Source organism: Lissotriton helveticus, chromosome 9 (genome assembly GCF_964261635.1).
Source record: "Lissotriton helveticus chromosome 9, aLisHel1.1, whole genome shotgun sequence".
Lineage (NCBI taxonomy): Eukaryota > Metazoa > Chordata > Amphibia > Caudata > Salamandridae > Lissotriton > Lissotriton helveticus.
In genome coordinates this window covers 520709762-520732417 of record NC_136070.1, presented here as the reverse complement: position 1 = coordinate 520732417, position 22656 = coordinate 520709762, and the positions used below count along the sequence as shown (strand labels likewise).

Sequence of the window (22656 nt, the reverse complement as noted above, 5' to 3'; positions counted from 1 at the left end):
GCTTGCAGCAGTGTGTGGCGTGCAGCAGTGTGCAGCATGCAGCAGTGTGAGCAATGCAGTAGTGTGAGATGTGCAGCAGTTTGAGGTGTGCAGCAGTGTGAGGCGTGCAGCAGTGTGAGGCGTGCAGCAGTGTGAGGCGTGCAGCAGTGTGAGGCGTGCAACAGTGTGAGGCGTGCAGCAGTGTGAGGCGTGCAGCAGTGTGAGGCGTGCAGCAGTGTGAGGCGTGCAGCAGTGTGAGGTGTGCAGCATGCAGCAGTGTGAGTCGTGCAGCATGCAGCAGTGTGCGGCGTGCAGCAGTGTGTGGTGTACAGCAGTGTGCAGCAGTGTGAGGTGTACAGCAGTGTGTGGCTTGCAGCAGTGTGCAGCATGCAGCAGTGTGAGTAATGCAGCAGTGTGCAGCGTGCAGCAGTGTGAGGCGTGCAGTGTGAGGCGTGCGGCAGTGTGCAGCATGCAGCAGTGTGAGTAATGCAGCAGTGTGCAGCATGCAGCAGTGTGAGGTGTGCAGCAGTGTGCAGCATGCAGCAGTGTGAGGCGTGCAGCAGTGTGCGGCATGCATCAGTGTGTGACGTGCAGCAGTGTGTGATGTGCAGCAGTAGTGTAGTGTGCAGCATGCAGCAGTTTGCAGCATGTAGCAGTGTGAGTAATGCAGCAGTGTGAGGCGTGCAGCAGTGTGTGGCGTGCAGCAGTGTGCGGCGTGCAGCAGTGTGAGTAATGCAGCAGTGTGCAGCGTGCAGCAGTGTGGCGTGCAGCAGTGTGAGGTGTGCAGCAGTGAGGCATGCAGCAGTGTGAGGCATACAGCAGTGTGTGGTGCGCAGCAGTATGAGGCGTGCAGCAGTGTGAGGGGTGCAGCAGTGTGAGGCATGCAGCAGTGTGTGGCAGTGTGAGTGATGCAGCAGTGTGCAGCATGCAGCAGTGTGTGGTCTGCAGCGTGCAGCAGTGTGAGGTGTGCAGCAGTGTGTGGTGCGCAGCAGTGTGAGGCGTGCAGCAGTGTGAGGGGTGCAGCAGTGTGAGGCGTGCAGCAGTGTGTGGCGTGCAGCAGTGTGATTGATGCAGCAGTGTGCAGAATGCAGCAGTGTGTGGTCTGCAGCGTGCAGCGTGCAGCAGTGTGAGGCATGCAGCAGTGTGTTGCGTGCAGCAATGTGAGGCGTGCAGCAGTGTGAGGCATGCAGCAGTGTGTGGTGTGCAGCAGTGTGTGGCGTGCAGCAGTGTGTGGCGTGCAGCAGTGTGTGGCCAGGCAGTGTGCAGCTGTGTGTGGCCTGCAGTGTGCAGCAGTGTGAGGCGTGCAGCAGTGTGTGGCCAGGCAGCGTGCAGCAATGTGTGGCCTGCAGTGTGCAGCAGTGTGAGGCATGCAGCAGTGTGAGGTGTGCAGCAGTGTGAGGCATGCAGCAGTGTGAGGTGTGCAGCAGTGTGAGGCGTGCAGCAGTGTGTGGCGTGCAGCAGTGTGCAGCATGCAGCAGTGTGAGTCATGCAGCAGTGTGCAGCATGCAGCAGTGTGAGGCATGCAGCAGTGTGAGGCGTGCAGCAGTGTGAGGCGTGCAGCAGTGTGCGGCATGCAGCAGTGTGAGGCGTCCAGCAGTGTGAGGCATGCAGCAGTGTGCAGCGTGCAGCAGTGTGAAGCATGCAGTGTGAGGCGTGCAGCAGTGTGAGGCGTGCAGCAGTGTGAGTCATGCAGCAGTGTGAGTCATGCAGCAGTGTGCAGCATGCAGCAGTGTGAGGCAAGCATCAGTGTGCGGCATGCAGCAGTGTGAGGCGTGCAGCAGTGTGCAGCATGCAGCAGTGTGAGGCGTGCAGCAGTGTGCGGCATGCAGTAGTGTGCGTCTGTTCCTACTTTGATTCACTGGGAGTAATCTTTAGCACTATGGGCGAATGCTTGCTTGGTGAGAAGTGTAGAATAGTTGTTCAGGTACAGCCTTGCTATACCCTCCATTTCTGCCCTGGAAAAAACAGATAGACCCAAAATGGTACGCGAGACTTCATATCCTGACACGTTGTCAAGATTGGGTCCATAGATGCCCGAGGGCCTAACTATCAGAGATATGGCCTCACCCTAAGTGTCTGCGGCAGAGTTCGCTACAGTACTTTCAACCTACATGTGGTCCACTTTCTACAGGCTCAACATGGAGTTACATTTAAAAAAAGGCCCCATTGCCATGGAATACTGCTCAACGCCCTACAATGTGCCATCAGGTGTTCCAGGAGAAGGCTTCAGCTGATCCAAACATGCTGTGCAATTACAGGCAGACAGCCAGCCCAAACATGTTGGATGATGGAAAGGCAACAGGGAACCTGTAATCTGCGTTACAATGTGGATTGGTGATTGTTCTCATAATCAATCCTTAAAATGTATCCTTATTTATACTGTATTTAGCCAACACATGCGTTGCGATGCAATTGCTCCTTCAGGGCCACTAATGGCAATAAATCATTCGCTAAATTAAATGGAAACAAAAACAAATATATAACATTGAAAAGTATATTATATACCTGCAAAATCTTTTGCATAGTTTCATAATTGGTCTAAAAATATCCTTTTCATGAGCAACTTTGTTGCAAGGTCTGATGTTGCACGACTATGTAGCTTTAGTTATTGATTTAGGACCATTTGTGGTCCTGGAAATGGTTAGTATATCGAGGAACATGTTGGTCAGACTTTAGAGAAAAGGATATTAATGTTTATGGATTGAAGCTAAGAAGTGTGCTGCTCACCATTCTTTTAGAATAATGTGAATGACTACATATCTAGTTGGTATAATCGGAGGGTGCATAGCACTGAAATAAATGTGAGTGCTCCAATGTGGATTCAGCCACCAGACTGCCATAACCAGGAGAAACTTCTGTGATGCCTGATCAATTCTGCCTTTCAGCAGATTACAACACTGTAGACCATGACCTCCAGCGAATACTTAAAGACCAAGCACGAGGGGAGGGGGGGAGGGGGGGTCTTCAATGAACCACCATCATTCCTTTGAAATCTCAAATCAGAGTGCAGTGTACATGGTATCCTAATCACACGACATGACAATTCCCTAGCCGCCCTTATCCTGAGCCCTCTGATGTGTATGTGCCAATATAAGGCACACCCTCAAATTTGGGCTAATTCATTTTCTCTGTGGAAACAAGCCGAAAACCTGACTAGAACCCGGCCTTACCCGGTGGGGACGAGGTTTGCAACTCGAAACTTTCCATTGCCTGGATGGTGCAAATACTGAGGATTTGGTGCAGGGCTGTGCAACGACCAAAGACTGACACCAGCCCAAGTTGAATGATCAAAGATTGTAGGGCAATCTACAATTCTCCTGAATAATTCACACAGCATGACCCACCGAAGTGCATTGACATGAGAAATTGTGATGACTCCCCTTAACGTAATCGGGACTTCTTAGAGAAGTTAGTCAAAATGAGATTGAGGATGGCAGATTATGCTGTGATTTGATATTTTGTAACAATACAATCACGCCAGCACTGAATGCGCTACACTAGCTCACTGTTAACTGATCAAGTTCAGAATATTCGGCACCCTCCGCGCACTTCCTGTTGCGTTGTGATGCATACAGTTAACATGCAGAGTTTTAGTAATACTGATGTCTCCAATTCTGTGTCGGAAAAGATGCCAACCTGTCCTCATTAAAGCAAACTGCAGATGGGGAAAATCAGTCCCGTACAACAGACGTCGACCTGCCCTTGACAATGGACAATATTGCACTGATACTTTGAGGAGTTTTAGGGCCACTTCGCTGGTAAAGTACTATCAAATTATTTCCTATTTTGGGGGGGGTAGGAGGGGAGAACTTGTGAGCACCGCGATTTCTGGATGCATACAAGCCCAATCACAGACGGCGAGCCTTTACCGCAAGTAGTATGAACCACCCAGTATTTGGAGCAGATTGTGCCAGGCTTGCTTTTACGGTTGCATGTATATGGTACTATAAGGCCAAGATCTATTACTAGTTAAACGCTAATGGCTCTTCGTCTATTTAGGCCACTCCTTCGATGGTCACGTAATGGATCTGTTTGAGTCATGTCAGATTTTGAAGTTGACAAGTCAGGCGTGTCTGACAGTACAGCCTGGGATTCCACGCCTTTTGGAGAGCCCAAGGACATGGGGAAGCGGTGAATCACACGGGTGTGACCCTGAAGACGTGTGCTTCATCGCCCAACTCAGCCTTTGGGATGAAAGGACGCAATTACCAGAGATCGGCACGGCAGTCCTGTGGAGGCCTATAACTGGGCGAGGATCGAGGCTGTAGGTTACTGGGATTGCAGTACAGAGCGTTTCTAACCTGAACACTGCCACGGTCCCCCTCCACTCCCCGCTTGCATGACTGCAAACTTGTGCAGATGTAGCCCTGCGAGCCAAGGGCACATTCAAGGGTCAGGCAGGGTTGCACCAGGTAGGCAAATAGAAAGCAGTCAACGGGCCAAGTGGGTCCTTTATTCGTTGAATACTGGTGTGTGCTCCAAGTCAGTCTTACGAATAGAAAGGTATTACGGCGAAAGAAACTGTCTGGCACCAGCTCAGACATTTGTAGACAGTCCTTTGTAGCATGCCACACTTTAATCTGATTAAATGCCTCGGCCAGCACCCTCTAAAAACAAGGTTAGGCCGCGAAACCGAAACCACGGTTGTAGCGCAGGAGACGCCGTCGCCGTCGCCGTGCTCGTGCACGTTGGCTGTCACTGCGCAAGCTGTGATGAGAAGACATGCCGAGCCGAGGTAGGGGATGTGTGTGTGTAAGCGCCGGGGGGGGCGGGGGGTTCTGTATGTATGTGTGTGTGTGTGTGTGTGTGTGCATGTGTGTATGCGCGGCGGCGGGGGGGGGTTCTCTATGTGTGGGCGTGCGTGCGTGTGTGTATGCACGGCAGGGGGTTCTCTATGTGTGTGTGCGTGCATGTGTGTATGCGCGGCGGCGGCGGGGCGGGGGGGTTCTCTATGTGTGTGTGTGCGCGGTGGCGGGGGGGTCTGTATGTGTGTGTGTGCGTGCGTGTGTGTGTGCTTCCAAGGATCCGTTTACGCGCGCGTGCACATCACTTGTCTCCTGTCTCCCTTGACTCCTTGAAAGCAGAAACAATCACAATAGAGTTTCGCAGCGAAACCTAAAAAGGAAGCAAAAAGAAGATTAAGAGCAGACAAGTGAAGATTAATTGATGGTTTTGCCACAGAAACCCAGGAAGAAGGTAGCCATGGAAATTTGAAAGAGGTCTCAAACCTAACAAGGAAACTCTCTGGCACATACAGCAAGACAGAAATACCTGTTAAAGGCAAACCTGGGAAGACAATCATGAGTAATGAAGGCCAACAATCTTCATTATTGGAGCACTTTGAAGAACTGTTGAACCAGTCTATGCTGCAGTCTCCACCAGGCATACAGCCAACTGACGAGGACTTGCCCATTTACTGCAGTAGACCACCATGAAAGAAATACTGCAAGCCAGGAAACATCTGAGAAATGGGAAGGCAGCAGGACCTGACAACATTCCTGCAGAGGCAGCGAAAGCAGACCTTGAAAAATCAGTAGATATGCTCTACTCAATGTTTGGAAGAATCTGGGAAGAGGAAAAGGTGCCATCAGACTGAAAGGAGACATATCTCATCAAGGTCCCCAAGAAAGATGACCTGAGTAACTGTGCAAACTACAGAGGGATGACTCTTCTATCAACTCCAGGCAAAATGTTCAACAGAGCCATCCTGAACAAAATGAAGGAACAAGTTGATGCTTAGTTGCAAGTTGGCTTCCACAAAGATAGATCAGACCAGATTGCAGCACTGCATATCATCATTGAGTAGTGGCTGGAACTTCTTTGACTATGAGAAAGCATTTGACAGCGTGGACAGAGAGACCATTTGGAAAAGTTTTCACCACTACGGTGTGCCAGATGAACTGAAGAATCATCATTAACTCTTACAATGGAATGACCCACAATATAGTCCTTGAATGATAACTCACGGAAGCCTGCCAAGTAAGGAACAGAGTCTGCCAGGATTGTTTGCTCTCCCTCCGCTGGCCATTTACTGGATCATAAAGACATCCACAGTAAGGAGAAGAAATCTGATGCAGTGGAAATATTGGACCCAGCTCGAGGACCTGGACTTTGCAGATGACCTGGCTCTACTCACTCATGCTCATCTGCAGATGCAAGAGAACACCGATAAGGTGGTAGCCACATCAGTACAACTTGGTCTCAACATTCACAGAGGGAAAACATGATCCTGAAGGCTAACACTGCTAGCATAACTGCAGTCACTCTTGCAGGTGATGCACTGGAAGAGGTTGAGGCCTTCACCTACCTGGACAGTATCATAGACAAGCCGGGCGGCACAAATGCCCACGCCAAGATAAGAATCAGCAAAGCCAGGGCTGCCTCCATTCAGCTAAAGAAGATCTGGAGCTCCAAGCCCTAACAGGGCAAATCAAGATCAGACTTTTTGACACCAACATAAAATTGGTCCTTCTGTATGGAGGACAAAATTAGATCACATTGACCACCACCAACATAGTCCAGACCTTCGCCAACACCTGCCTGAGAAAAATTCTCCTAATCCACTGGCCAAACACCATCAACAACGAGCTATAGCAGCAGACTTCCCAACTCTTTACTCATGAAGAAATCATGAAAAGTCGATCAAGCTGGATCGGTTCCACGTTCCACAAGCTTGCATCAAATACTACCAGACAAGCCATGATCCTGGAAACCTCACGGGAAAAGGAAAAGAGGAACACCAGGAAACACCTGACGCCAAGGCCTCGAGTTGAATGCAAGGAGATGGGTTATATTTGCAGTCAGATTGAAAGAAAAGACACGGTCAGAGGTGACTGGAGAGTCCTAATTGATGGCCTATAGTTACCCCAGGAGGGCTTGTAGGCATGTGTAAGTAAGTAAGCTTATTTAAACTTGAACACTGAATTTCGGGTATCGAAAACATTTAAAATCTGAACATCTACTTATCATGACAATAATTTAACTGTGAATGCCTAAGTTCAGGGACCTGAAAACATTTAATGTTCTTCTGCTTGTCTAGATGAAACAACTGCAGGCACAAGCAGAACTGAGGAGGAAAATCCACAGGGATGCACGGATCAACAAGCAGAAAATGAGGGAACTGAAGGCCAGAAAAGTGCGAGAAAATGTGCACAGGAACAATGTCGAAGATGGATTTATAACAGTCGAACATGATGACACATTCAATTTGCACCATGGTAAAGAGTAGGCTGGGGATAATAATTTGTTTTGATGAAATACATACTGCATTTCAAGTTTACATTGTTCTTGTACTCCCGAGCAACTGAAAGTGAAGTCAATGAATATCAGAAAATGGGAACTCCTGAATGCAAAGCTCAGAAAAACTACACCTTGAAACATATAGCATATTTTATAACAACAGCAAAATACTGATGCAAATGTCAGATATAAATCATATAATATAGACTACAGTCTTCAACAAGTTCAAAATCAAACTCAAAATCACATCTAGTGTTGCATCTTCAATTCATTCAGGACCTCCCTCAATCAATTTACCATAGTCTAATCCCTTCCCAGGATCCAACACAAGGCGTCTTGCTCAATCGTCTCCTCCAACCTTCTATCATTATTAACCCGATCATTTCTCTTGTGTTCCTCCCAATCCCCCAAATCCAAGAGCAAGAACTTCTCTTAACCAATACCTCTATAACTACACATGTTGCAACCCATCAAAACTCACTGATTTCATAAGCAATCGCTGATCTCTTACTTTTGCTTATACTGATGCTACAGACATTTTATCCTATATGCTGGACTCCTGATATTAATTACCCCTTGCTCACAAACAGCCACTGCTTTTAGAAACTCGTGAAGATTCTTCTCAAAATAGGAACTGGCCTATTAACCTATTGGCAACTACACCTCCTCCTTAAATCTAAAGTGTTAAAGTCTCCGTACTTATGGATCTTGGATGCAGAGACATTCTATACTAATCACCCACCTAGGCTCAAACAGGTGTCATGGATGCATTGGACTGTAAAACTCAAATTGCCAAATCATATTTTACAACTAATTTAATTGCAGAGTGGCACATTGGTCATGATGGAATACACAGAGATGATCATTGGATTCAACATAAATAATCCTTAGCTCAGTCCTGGTGTGGCAAAGAGCAGTAAGGCATTACTGGAGGAACTTGTGTTAAGAATTTTACAGTACCATTATGTAAGTAATAAGTAATAGACATGACTTGAAAGAAATCCAACACAAATGTATAAAAATTGAGTGTATTTTTATATTAATATAGACACCAAAACGAACTTTGTAGCATACATACAACCAGAATTGTACATTTTTTACGTGTTTAAAAATAAATTCAGTAAAACTGTCAAACTGGTCCTATTGACGTCAATGTGGGAAAACACAAATGAACCCTTTTGTGAATAAGGTCATGCGGGTCCCTAGATCAAGTTCCAAAAGTCGTTACTTCGCTACCTTGCCCAGGGGTTCGGGTGCTGAGGTGACTTGGCTGTCCTTGGTACTGACAGGATAAGTGGGAGCTGTCCAACTTACAGCACTTGACTAACCCACACTTGGAAATGGAGTTACACTCTACCCTCAGAGAATAGAGGCCTTTGGCATCCTAGGACCTATGTTTAACAGCTGGATTTCTTCTCCCTTGCTTGACAGCACTGAGTGCAGAGGTAGGTGGCAGGTCGCACCAAATACGCTTTACCACACACTTTGTTGCAGACATTGGTCACTGTCGCTATTCGTTGTTCTCGGGCTGGTGAAGTCACTTTAGGGGTGGGTTACTGGGCTGGCGACCAAAAAGCCTTGGCTGCTGCAAAAGTAATTCACAGGTACTTCGGTGGCTGGAGGGCGACAGGAGCAGAGTAGCGGTTGAAACTTGGTGAAAGCTTAGCTATCACCCCGGGCCTGCAGTACACCACTTCTCTTCAAGCTCATTATCAACAGACTCAGCGGGTCGCAATTCTTGCTATGCAGCACGTCAATATTTCTGAAGCTTGCAGGGGACTGATCCCACCAGTCCAGGGGAGTCTGCTTCAGTGTCTGGCATCCACTGAAGTCTCTATTCCCGGGACTAATGAGCTTCGCTATGGACACAGGTCAAACACACGGTTCGAGTATATGGTCTCTTCAGGGTACTTAAAAGTCCTATTGTCGCACTGCGGAACAGTGCAAAGTCCTGTTGTCGGTCACAGTGTCTTCTTTGTGCCTCTTCTTGGACTTAAAGTCAGAACTGAGGTTCTGGTGTCAGGGGAGCCTTTCTAGTCTTTAGGGTATTATGGGTGTGAGGGACAGTGGCCAATGGGCTACTGGCCCTTGCAGCTAACCCGCCCCTGTAGTGACAACATCCTATGGGTGTATGTCACTGTGCTATACAGAATATTCTATTTCAGGGTCTCCCAAAATGGCAGAACCCTTCCTTGGCTGTCCAGACCTCTTAGCCCACCCTAAAGGTGCGACTAGCCTTTTGGATGTGTATGCCTCCTGCATACCGAATTCTCCCGCCTTCATGCAAGCAAATCTGCTTCAAGGGCGGGAAGGGCTTTGTCCTCCAGTGGGGTACAAGTACATTTACACATCAAGGATGGTGAAGTCTTTGAGGCTTTCTGCCCAGGCCTTTGTCTCCATACTGGGGAAGTGCCAGCACAACACACCAGGAGGGAAGACTCTTGTCTTGGTGGTAAACAGCTTGGGTAAGCCCTTTAAGACACTGGTACACTAAACCTCAAGTAGGCACCCACTCAGGCTGGCACCTACGTGCATGCCAGCTCAACCTCAACACAAGAATCATGTTGGGGGTGATGAAGCACAGTGTTTGAGGCCAAGCACGATACAATTCAGTGCTACCATAATGGAGCTGGCTATCTCGAGTTTGCTCAATAGGCAGCCCATGTTATCCTATCGACCGCCGGTTACTTGCAGTGAACCTTGCTTTACCGGGTTACTGTAGGACTATATATGTCTGAACATATATATCCACACCTTTAATATAGGGCACTGTTGGACTTGGCCTTTTCCCCCCAAAATTTTTCGCTTTTGACCCCCTTATCTAGATTGTCTCCCCCATGGGATTAAACCTGTATAGGCCATGAGTGGTGTGAGACACCTTGTGAAAATGTAATTACCTGACATAATGTGAGCACTTGTAAAATCCCCCATTTTAAAACTGCACCCCCATTTTAAAACTGCACCTGACTGAAATGTATTGCTTTTAAAATGGATGCCATGGCCATGGGTTTTGCCACTAGACTGACATAGGTCAGCGGTCTAGATAATATTACCCAGCTACCCCTAGCTTTTGGAGGGAAAGCCTGGCACCCAGGGTGCTCACCCCCTCCCCTAGAACCAGTTTAGGCTAGATGTGCCAACATTCTAGAAGGTCCTGGCACTGCCTGGGAGGAGGGTATAAATAGGGAGAAGTGTCACCAGAGAGTCAGTCAGCGCTGGGACAAGGAAGGGAGGGGGACCTGCTGTGAGGTGCTACCGCCACATGGGCCTGTGAGCTGGGCCATGTACCCCTAAACTCCCCCCTCTGCTGTCCCCTGGGCCCCTGACAAGGGAGGGCCCCAACCTAGGTCACTGACGCTGTTTGGACTGGGTACCACGCCAGCATTGCGTGAGGAAGCGCCCAGGAGGTGAGGAGTGTGCCCCTGAGGCGGACTGCGGGACTGTTTACCCCCCTGTGAGGAGTGCTGTCAAGTGCTGTAAACTGCAGTATCGTCCCCTAAGCGCTGGGTGTCCAAAGAGTGTTGCTGCCTGTGGAGCTGCCCGGGGAGGATTGTGCCCCCAAGGGACTGTGCCCTGTGATTGGTGTGGCCCTCGAAGTGCTGTCGGCCCTGAGGACTGTGTGGGCTGAGGGAGGAGCTGTCCTTTGAGAAAAGCGCCCCTTTTTCTGTGAAGAGCGACATATAAATAATTAAATAGAAGGGAGCCTACCCCTTATCGCAGCCCGGGCGCTGAGGAAGCTGTGAAGAGAATCGCGCTGTGTGGGCTGAGGAAGCTGTGAAGAGAATCGCGCTGTGTGGCCTGAGGAGACTGTGAGGGGACTTGAGCTGGAGGAGCCTACCCTCGTTTTGGCGCGCTGTCCGCCATTTAATTAATTAATTAAAAAGGGAGCCTACCCCTTGTGCCGCCGATTTCACCGCCGCAGCCCGGCGCTGCGAGGAGGCCTTTCCCCGCGGTGTGGCGCATCGTTGCAGCGACCCCCGGTGTCAGGAGGGGGCCGCCGAAGTGGAGAGAGGTCCGCGCTAGGCCCGGAGGCCGCTGACTCCTGCCTCACGTGACGGGGGCCTGACCGCGTCATCGGCCCGCCCCCGCCGCGCACTGATTGGCTGCCGGCTGACAGCCAGAGGAGAGGAGCCGAGTCTAAGCCCCGGGTCCCTGTGAGGAAGGAGGGGGGACCCGGGTGAAACGACGGTGGTGCGGGGCCCCCGTGGTCAGGAGGGAGCCCCGATTGGAAGACCGGAGCGGGAGGCCACCCCGCCGGTGAGTGCCCCGGCCCAGAGGGAGGGGCCCGGGAGGAAGGAGGAAGAGCGCCAGTGTCGGCGGGGCTCTCGTGAAGAGAGGAGCCCCGCGCGAAGAGCGACAGTTGCCCGTTAGGGTGAAGGAGCTGGACGGGAGCCTCCCTGGCACTAGGCCCCCGCCCCCAAAGGAGCACGAGACCGGGGGTGATGTGAGGAAGCCCCGGAGGGAAGTCCCGCTGTGCCCACCCATAATGGAGCGAGAGGGAGGGGGCGTCGAGGTGCGAGTCGGTGCCTGCCCCTCCCCTCATCCTGCTTAATGGTCCGAGCTTACCGGAGAAGAGCACAAAGAGTCTCCTGACCGGCCTCCTTGAGAAAGGAGCCAGCAGCGGGAGGAGAGCCCACAGCCCACAGGACATCCCCGGGAGCAGCCGGTGAGTGGGACGTCTGAAGAGGGTCGGTGCTCGCCCCACCTCTCTTCTGTTGGAGACTGGGTAATACCCCCCGAGGACCCGGAGGGACTCCCCGCTGTGGGTAGCGTGGCCGAGACTAATTGTCCCTACAGTGGACTTGTCTATTTGGGAAGTTGGGTTGTGCTTCTACCCCTGCTGAACCTCCCCCTTTGTTTACACCGCAGGTGATGGTGCCCTATGGCAAAGCAGCTTTGGTAATGTGTCCCCTGCTGGTATGATAAGACCCATGCATTTATGGTGATGGGGGTCCAATGATAATGTGCTGTGATGACATGCCCAGTGTTACGCCTAAGCTAGGGGATTGATGCCCAAGTGCAGTGGGATCCAAGCCTGGTTCAAATGTTATTGATGCCAATGCACTACCTGATGTTTGTGTTGCAGGTTGGGGGCTAAGAAGTCATGTTCCCCAGGTCTTTTCCCTAAGGCTATAGCACTGGGGTTCTGTATGCCCTGTAGAGCTTGCGAAGGTGGCTTAATAGTCCTATGGTTATACCCGCCTGCTAGTGGATGCTGGTAGGCCATGATGTCTTTTCTTACAGGGGTTATGCAGGATGCTGTCTGCTGTAATTACAGCCGCTACCAAGGATGAAGGCCTGAGTTGGCCCTGCCTGACGCATAGTTCCCTAAAGGGAGGGGGGAGAAACCTGATGTCTTATTACAGGTGTTCCTGCCTAATGGTAATGCCAGGTGATTCCTATTCTTTTTGCAGGAGTCGCCAATGCCAGCTATTTTGGGTTTTTATCCCTAATGTTTGATTGCATGTTTAATGGGCGAATACGCCAAGGGCATTTTTCCCTTATATAGGTGTCACTGATGCTTCGTGCCAAATGCTAACCTGTTTATATTTCAGCTAGACACTATGGACTATGGACTAAATCCTTTTTATCCCATGTAAATAATCCCCCTCTGAAGTACTTGGCTCTGGTGCCAGTTGGCGCCGTGTTATGATGACACTGTTGATGCATTTTTGCCTTGCAGGTTGGAGATACTAAACTACTTAATTTTCCAACTCAAATTGGTGTCCTGCCTCTTCTGTGGTGTGCCTGGTGTGTTGACTGAGGGTACTGCGTGAGTGCTTCACATGTCCTCCAAGTTTGGCCTGCCCGCTTGATGCCATGCTACCCCCTTTGAGACTTGGGCAACCCCCAGTTCCAACATTTGGTGGCAGAGCGGTGGGATAGGACTTGTGTTTGCGCAGTACCACAGCGGCCACAGGTTACACCACAAGTAGAGCCTTGTGGTGGGGATTATTGTTTGAATATTGTTTTTGATTGCTTCCTCCTGAAGAGTATTCTGAATTGTCCCCTTGTTCCACTGGGAGGGTGTGTCCCGGGTGTACCTCGCCACGATGGGGTTGATTTACCAGGAAGTGGAACTGATGGAGTACACCGAACAGGAGGTGATAGACTTCCTCCTGGAGAGAGGGATACCCCCAGTAGGGAACATTAGGAGGAATTTGTTTCTCTATGAGGCCCTCAAGAGGGGAGAGGCCTTAGAGATTAATGGGGACTTGTATGACTACCCCCCCCGAAGTTTTGAAGGGTCAGTGGGTTAGAGACCAGAGAGAGGGCTCCCCATCCAGAACCCTGGGAGGTAGTTGCTCCGATGAGGAGGAGGAAGAGTCTAGCAGGGCAGAGACGCCAGTAGCTGTGGAGGACACCGGAGATAGGGAGTCTCGCACTGGGTCCAGTCCCGGGGGCACTGCCCCATCCCTTTCCCTGTCCCCAGAAGAGTGGGTAGATAGGAGGGAGGAAAGGGAGTATCAGCTGGCGCTGGCAAAGCTCAGGCATGCCAAGGGCTTAGCGCAGCTGAGGGTAGAAGAGCAGCGACTAGAGACTGAAAAAGTCCTAGCGCTGGAGAGGATGGCGGAGGCGGAGAGGGCCTTCGCCAGGGAGAGATCAGCTCAGGTGGGTAGGTTGTCCCCTGAGAGTGGTTTTAGGAGTCTGGATTCACCGGAGAGGGTGGGATCCAGTGGTGGCAGCGAGTGTAGGTCCAGTGCAAGGAGTCCCACTCCTGAGACCCAAGAGACTGTGCCTGATTCCCCGGAAGAGGAGGACGGGTTAGTGTTTAGGGGCAGGGGAAAGCTGTTCCATCAGTCCTGGGGAGAGTTCGAGGAGGAGTGTTGGACTGTACTGGAGGATTGGGTGGTGAGGAGAGCAGTGGAGGACTGGGAAGGGCTGTGCCATGCCGTTATCCGGGAGCACATGCTAAGGAGTTGTTTCCCAAGACTGCGTCACCATCTGTTGCGGTGCGGGTTCTCAGACCCCAGGGAACTCGCACGGGAGGCAGACCTCTGGGTAAGTGCCAGAGTGTCTGGGAAGGCTGAGGGGAGTGATCCTGAAGGGAGTGAGACGGGGAGGTGTCCCGAGATGCCCCAGCTGTGGTCACCGGGCCTGGAGTGTTCTTTAAGAGAACCCCAGGTTGGGAGTCTAGGCTGTCCCGATGTGTCATCCAGAGGAAGGGATCCCCTCATGTCAGGAGGACCCGGAGCATCATTAATTGGAGCTCTAGTGGTTCGGGGGTTTGACCAGTCACAGGGTTTAGATCCTGGACTGGGGTTCCAGGTTGAGGGGTTGCCTGACCTGGAGGGTGGGGTACCTGTAATTCAGGTCCCTACCAATTTGACTCCCAGGGGTACTACTCCCAGTGGGAGGGTGCGGAACTCTGGGAGGGGGTGCAGAGGGAGGAAGGTCTCTTCTCTGTCACCGGCTCAGCCACAGGGCGCAGATCCTGGGTTGGGTGGCCAGGGACAGGGTTTGCCTGCCCTGGTGGGAGGGACCTCTGTAACCAGAGTCCCCCCGGAAGTGACTCCCAGGGGTACTACTCCAATTAGGAGGGTGCGGAACTCTGGGAGGGGGTGCAGGGAGAGGGAGGACTCGCCCCTGTCACCCGTTCAGCCTGTGGGTTTCGGCTCCAGTTTGGGGAGAGAGTTGTGTGAGGGTGTCCCCCAGCGTAGGAGATGGAGGAACCCTTGGAGGAGAAGTAGGGGGAGGAGAGCCTCGCCCCTAAGGGCTGGTCAGTCTGAGGGTGTAGACCCCAGATGGGTGGACCAGTGGCAATTTGGAGAGAGAAGAGTGGTCCAAGGGAATTACAAGCCTGAGGCTAGAGCCTCCCACTCTAGGAAGGAGAAACATCCCACTAGGGAACACCAGTGGGGTGGTTTTGTTGGTGAAGGGAGGGTTGCGAAAGAGAACCATCGGGTTCCAGAGTGGAGGAGAGACTGCAGGTGCTCCTGTAGGTGCAGGCCTGCGTCCACCTTTTTCCGCCCCAAGCAGGGAAGCCCATCAAGGCATTGATATGTCTACCCTGGCTTTTGGCTGGGGGGGAGTCGTGTTGGACTTGGCCTTTTCCCCCCAAAATTTTTCGCTTTTGACCCCCTTATCTAGATTGTCTCCCCCATGGGATTAAACCTGTATAGGCCATGAGTGGTGTGAGACACCTTGTGAAAATGTAATTACCTGACATAATGTGAGCACTTGTAAAATCCCCCATTTTAAAACTGCACCCCCATTTTAAAACTGCACCTGACTGAAATGTATTGCTTTTAAAATGGATGCCATGGCCATGGGTTTTGCCACTAGACTGACATAGGTCAGCGGTCTAGATAATATTACCCAGCTACCCCTAGCTTTTGGAGGGAAAGCCTGGCACCCAGGGTGCTCACCCCCTCCCCTAGAACCAGTTTAGGCTAGATGTGCCAACATTCTAGAAGGTCCTGGCACTGCCTGGGAGGAGGTTATAAATAGGGAGAAGTGTCACCAGAGAGTCAGTCAGCGCTGGGACAAGGAAGGGAGGGGGACTTGCTGTGAGGTGCTACCGCCACATGGGCCTGTGAGCTGGGCCCTGTACCCCTAAACTCCCCCCTCTGCTGTCCCCTGGGCCCCTGACAAGGGAGGGCCCCAACCTAGGTCACTGACGCTGTTTGGACCGGGTACCACGCCAGCATTGCGTGAGGAAGCGCCCAGGAGGTGAGGAGTGTGCCCCTGAGGCGGACTGCGGGACTGTTTACCCCCCTGTGAGGAGTGCTGTCAAGTGCTGTAAACTGCAGTATCGTCCCCTAAGCGCTGGGTGTCCAAAGACTGTTGCTGCCTGTGGAGCTGCCCGGGGAGGATTGTGCCCCCAAGGGACTGTGCCCTGTGATTGGTGTGGCCCTCGAAGTGCTGTCGGCCCTGAGGACTGTGTGGGCTGAGGGAGGAGCTGTCCTTTGAGAAAAGCGCCCCTTTTTCTGTGAAGAGCGACATATAAATAATTAAATAGAAGGGAGCCTACCCCTTATCGCAGCCCGGGCGCTGAGGAAGCTGTGAAGAGAATCGCGCTGTGTGGGCTGAGGAAGCTGTGAAGAGAATCGCGCTGTGTGGCCTGAGAAGACTGTGAGGGGACTTGAGCTGGAGGAGCCTACCCTCGTTTTGGCGCGCTGTCCGCCATTTAATTAATTAATTAAAAAGGGAGCCTACCCCTTGTGCCGCCGATTTCACCACCGCAGCCCGGCGCTGCGAGGAGGCCTTTCCCCGCGGTGTGGCGCATCGTTGCAGCGACCCCCGGTGTCAGGAGGGGGCCGCCGAAGTGGAGAGAGGTCCGCGCTAGGCCCGGAGGCCGCTGACTCCTGCCTCACGTGACGGGGGCCTGACCGCGTCATCGGCCCGCCCCCGCCGCGCACTGATTGGCTGCCGGCTGACAGCCAGAGGAGAGGAGCCGAGTCTAAGCCCCGGGTCCCTGTGAGGAAGGAGGGGGGACCCGGGTGAAACGACGGTGGTGCGGGGCCCCCGTGGTCAGGAGGGAGCCCCGATTGGAAGACCGGAGCGGGAGGCCACCCCGCCGGTGAGTGCCCCGGCCCAGAGGGAGGGGCCCGGGAGGAAGGAGGAAGAGCGCCAGTGTCGGCGGGGCTCTCGTGAAGAGAGGAGCCCCGCGCGAAGAGCGACAGTTGCCCGTTAGGGTGAAGGAGCTGGACGGGAGCCTCCCTGGCACTAGGCCCCCGCCCCCAAAGGAGCACGAGACCGGGGGTGATGTGAGGAAGCCCCGGAGGGAAGTCCCGCTGTGCCCACCCATAATGGAGCGAGAAGGAGGGGGCGTCGAGGTGCGAGTCGGTGCCTGCCCCTCCCCTCATCCTGCTTAATGGTCCGAGCTTACCGGAGAAGAGCACAAAGAGTCTCCTGACCGGCCTCCTTGAGAAAGGAGCCAGCAGCGGGAGGAGAGCCCACAGCCCACAGGACATCCCCGGGAGCAGCCGGTGAGTGGGACGTCTGAAGAGGGTCGGTGCTCGCCCCACCTCTCTTCTGTTGGAGACTGGGTAATACCCCCCGAGGACCCGGAGGGACTCCCCGCTGTGGGTAGCGTGGCCGAGACTAATTGTCCCTACAGTGGACTTGTCTATTTGGGAAGTTGGGTTGTGCTTCTACCCCTGCTGAACCTCCCCCTTTGTTTACACCGCAGGTGATGGTGCCCTATGGCAAAGCAGCTTTGGTAATGTGTCCCCTGCTGGTATGATAAGACCCATGCATTTATGGTGATGGGGGTCCAATGATAATGTGCTGTGATGACATGCCCAGTGTTACGCCTAAGCTAGGGGATTGATGCCCAAGTGCAGTGGGATCCAAGCCTGGTTCAAATGTTATTGATGCCAATGCACTACCTGATGTTTGTGTTGCAGGTTGGGGGCTAAGAAGTCATGTTCCCCAGGTCTTTTCCCTAAGGCTATAGCACTGGGGTTCTGTATGCACTGTAGAGCTTGCGAAGGTGGCTTAATAGTCCTATGGTTATACCCGCCTGCTAGTGGATGCTGGTAGGCCATGATGTCTTTTCTTACAGGGGTTATGCAGGATGCTGTCTGCTGTAATTACAGCCGCTACCAAGGATAAAGGCCTGAGTTGGCCCTGCCTGACGCATAGTTCCCTAAAGGGAGGGGGGAGAAACCTGATGTCTTATTACAGGTGTTCCTGCCTAATGGTAATGCCAGGTGATTCCTATTCTTTTTGCAGGAGTCGCCAATGCCAGCTATTTTGGGTTTTTATCCCTAATGTTTGATTGCATGTTTAATGGGCGAATACGCCAAGTGCATTTTTCCCTTATATAGGTGTCACTGATGTTTCGTGCCAAATGCTAACCTGTTTATATTTCAGCTAGACACTATGGACTATGGACTAAATCCTTTTTATCCCATGTAAATAATCCCCCTCTGAAGTACTTGGCTCTGGTGCCAGTTGGCGCCGTGTTATGATGACACTGTTGATGCATTTTTGCCTTGCAGGTTGGAGATACTAAACTACTTAATTTTCCAACTCAAATTGGTGTCCTGCCTCTTCTGTGGTGTGCCTGGTGTGTTGACTGAGGGTACTGCGTGAGTGCTTCACATGTCCTCCAAGTTTGGCCTGCCCGCTTGATGCCATGCTACCCCCTTTGAGACTTGGGCAACCCCCAGTTCCAACAGGCACCATACCGCCTGGGCTATAGGAGGCCTACCTTAGAGGTGACTTACTTTTATTAAGGCAATATTAGTGACCCTACAACCTGTGGTGTGTGCAGGGTCTCTTACAAGCAGCCAGGCTGTTTGTGCAGGCTGCAATGGCAGACCTGCAAACTCACTTTTACTTGCGTCACACAGGCAGCCCTGTGCTGCAGCCCTGGTGACACCTTTACCACCCTTAGCCTGGGTAGCCTATGGACTTATAAGGGGGGAAAACCCATCTTGCCAATTCAGTGTACCAACTCACATTACTATTATAGGAAAGAGTGCTGGCACTGGGGACTAGTAAGCTGGTCCCAGTGAACTATCAGAGTAAATAACCAGCATCTAGCAGTTTGAATGGGGGCTAAAAGTGGGGTACACCTGCAAAGAAGCCCAGTTTCCAATACAAACTATGAGGTACAGTGCTGGAGAGATTGAAATCATTCTTAATTGAGTGATGTGGAAAAGATAATCAATGATACACACATCTCAGTCCCTTTGGTGTCTCCAAGGATTGATCCTGGTTTATTCAATATTTGTTTCCACCACCTTGTGGGATTTCTGGTCTATCTGAGCATCTCTAATGACCAACATGCAGATGAAATGAAATAGAACATACTGCTTAACACAAAGCAAGGATTAAATGACTCCTCCGAGGCTAATCATAAACCTCAAAAAGACTGAATTTCTCAGTCACACCCCCTATTACAAAAGCATCATATTGTCAGGGTGGATTTGCATTATTAAAAAAACAGGTCTCTGCCCATATCATCTACTGTGCCACATCACATTAGACAACAAATGTAACATGGATCTGCTTATAAAACCTAAGACTGTGGGGCCTATTTATAATGTAGTAGCACAGTGCAGCACAGCAAGTCATCTTGCTGTGCTGCGTTTCATCGAAAGGGCATTAATGTGCCATATTTATTCAAATATAGTGCAATGCTGTCCTTTCCCCTGCACTGTCGCACAATGGACTGCCTATCTGTTAGAACTGGGGGTCTAAAGTTGGCAGAGGTAGGTACCACTGTCCAAATAGGGACCCTTACTTCTAGCCAGGGTAAGGAGGAAAAACTCTTTAGATAACCTCTGCTCACCCTCTTGGTAGCTTGGCACAAGCAGTCAGGCTTATCCAAAAGCAATGTGTAAAGTATGTGTACAAACACTCACAGTAACACAGTGAAAACATCACAAACTGACTACACAACAGTTTAGAAAAATAAAGGTATTTAATCTAAACTACACAAAACCAAAACGATAAAAATCCAACATACACAGTTCAAGAATATGGTTGCAAAAGAGTTCTTAAGGTAGCGATAAAATAATCCACAGTTGCGTCACGTTTTGCCAACAGTACCCTTTAAAAGCGACAAAGTTCCAAAGCAGAAGCTGGTGCGGTGGAAAAGAAGCGATGCATTGCTCCTGAGACCCTGGGTAGGCGTTTGCGACAGCCCCGCTGCAGCAGCGGACGTGTTGCGACAAATCCGGTCTGTAAGGGGAGGAAGGCGATGACTGGTATGGATTCCGGTGATGAGGAAGTTTTCTCCCGCAAAGGCATGATACGATGATTCTCGGGGACTTCGACGATCTCCGGGGCGACGATGCGCGGACCAGCGGCGATCTTCCTCTTGTAGTTTTTCGATGCGATGGCTCTGCGACGATTCTCGCAGCGACGTGATCTCATCCAGCAGCAACAGGCTCTGCAACGATGTTTGCAGCGGCGGAAATCTTCCCGCTAACAAAGGGTGCGACGACTTCATGCAGCGGCGACAAGCGCTGCAATGATCTCGGTCTTCGTAGCGGCAGGAATTTCCTCGCTCTGCCGGGTTTGCAACAAAACTTGCAGAACATTCTTTAAAAGCTTGGTTTCCAGCTTCCTAACACAGGTACAACTTCCAGAGGCACCACACTTGGGTCACACACTCCAGGAAGGACAGAACTCTCTCAGTAGAGTTCAGGGAAGCTGGGGGTGAAGTCCTTTTGTTCCTGGGACTTCATAACAGGGAGCCAGCTCTTCTCAGGCCCTTGGAGATTCCTTCAAGCAAGGGGACACGACACAAAGCAAAGTCCTTCTCCTCTCCTTGGCAGCAAAGCAACAGCAGGTCAGTCTAGCAGAGCAACAGCTGGACAGTCTCCTTTCTTCAGTTTCAGCTTTCTCCTTGGCAGAGGTTCCTTCTTGATTCCAGGATGATCTAATTTTATGTAGGCTGGGGTCCTGTACTTATACCACTAAAAGTCTTTGTTCCCTTTGTGCAGGAGGGCTCGGAGCCCGGTCTGAACCAGTTCTGGGTGTTCCCTGAACACTTTGTTTTCTTGGACTCTCCTTTCCTTTCAGAGAGAGGGGCAGGGTCGTCAGCCGCCTAGCAGGAGGTGGAGCCAGCATTGTGGAGGGAAAGCACAGCCCTGGAGCACTTTGTTGACATGATTCCTTCTTTCCTTTCACAGTGCAGGGCAGAGACATCAGACGCACCACAGGGGGTGGAGCCAGCACTGTGGGGGGCAGGCACAGTCCTATTCAGGTCCCTGGTGCAACTCCTCCCTCCCATCTAGATGCAGATCTCTCTATTCACCACTGGGCGGATTCATTCTGTCTCCTGGAATCGCCAGTCCGCCCTGTCACTCACAAACCAGACAGTCAATTCACAAACAGGCCAAGAAACACAGAAAGGTCAGACAAGAGAACAGTCACTTTCTAAAAGTGCTGTTCTCAAACACAGGATTTAAAAAACACCTTTCCTAAAAGATGTGTTATTTAATTCTGAGTTCAGGGATACCAGACTTTTATGTCCTATATTGCTCCTATGGGAACCACTGTACAAAGCATTCCTCATTATAGCCTATGGGCAAGATAGCCTTACAATAGTGAAAAACGAAAATGGCTGTAATTCACTACCAGAGCATGTCACCCACACTAGTACATGCTCTACCTTTCATATACACTGCACCCTGCCCAGGGGGGTACCTTGGGCCTTCCAAAGGAGTGTCCATTGTGTACAGAAAGGGAAGGGTTAAGCCTAGTCAGTGGGGACACTGACCAGATGGACATGGCAGTTCACAGACTGTACACAGGCACCGCGGTGGCATCCCTGAGACACTATTTTACGGCCACTCATGTGGGTGGCACAATCAGTGCTGCAGTCCCACTAGTAGCATTTGTATCACCAGCACTGGCACACTCAGTGCACTTTACTAGGGACTTCTTGGTGAGACAAATATGCCAATCATGGATAACCAATTACAATAACAATTTATACAGAGAGCATATGCACTTTAGCACTGATCGGCATTTGGTAAAGTGCCCAGAGTCCTATTGCCAACAACCATCGGTCAGGAAAAACAAGGGAGGAAGAAGAAAAAAGTTTGGGGATAATCCTGCAAAAAGGGCCATTTCCAACACTATCGCTAGCCCAAGCACCCTTGGACCACGGTGCTAGGTTGTCTCCATTGCATCCAGGATACATGGAATATAGAGACCTTGAAAATGATGATTACACCAATACTGAACTTTCTATCTAATAAGCTCCCAGTCCGTCTCTCTCATTCTGGGAAAAAAAACAGAGTAGATCTTAAAAAGCTTAGGCTACCATATATAAAAGGAGGGCCAGGCCCTCCTAACTGGTATCAGTATCAGACTACATTTCTTGCTATACACAGCGCCCATTGGCTAGACACTAAACCCTCGTGTTCCATGACAAATGCTCTAACTACAACTCATTTCACCCTACTTATTACCTGCGATTCTCACAATGTCTAAGATATCTTTGCCCTATTCTAGTCAAATTTTCCTCGACATGATCCGCACTCTGCAACAGCTAGATAGGCATTTATCAGGTGTGTTAAATAACACCTAAACTCGTAATCAGGACAGGATGTTGAGGCAACACCGAGTCTTAACCTGGTCCCCTGGTTCCAAAGTCAGCAGCTCTTGCCGTAATGTCCCCCCTCTATCTTCCGGTAACTCATTATCAGTCCACTAGGTGTGTTGGCTTTATACCCCTTGCTCTGCTAATGGGGTAGGCGAGTGAGCACGTTTAATCACAGAGACATGCGAATAAATTAACTTCTCTGTTTAGTTATTCCTACTTCTCTACGATATTCTGCTTTCCCACTCAGCGATATGAGAGCAATAAAGAGATTACTGCTCATGGCATGAATAAATATTTAATGAAACCGAAAAACAGGAACATTTGTATAGTGGCAGCTAAATGTATAACCCCTGCAGAAACATTGGCATATTTGCTGTCTCAGACTGCAGATCAGGTTTCTCCAACGAGTAGCTTGTGAGCTA

The 22656-nt window shown here is 50.9% G+C and overlaps 1 protein-coding gene across 1 annotated transcript in view; it reads left to right on the top strand.

Annotated features, from left to right (window-relative positions):
• The window catches only part of CCDC198 (coiled-coil domain containing 198), a 161175-nt gene that overhangs the window by 137383 nt on the left and 1136 nt on the right, over positions 1–22656 (top strand). The window contains exon 5 of the mRNA XM_078662093.1: positions 7019–7196. Coding sequence (XP_078518219.1) covers positions 7019–7196 — 178 coding nt within the window. The remainder of the gene's footprint in view (positions 1–7018; positions 7197–22656) is intronic.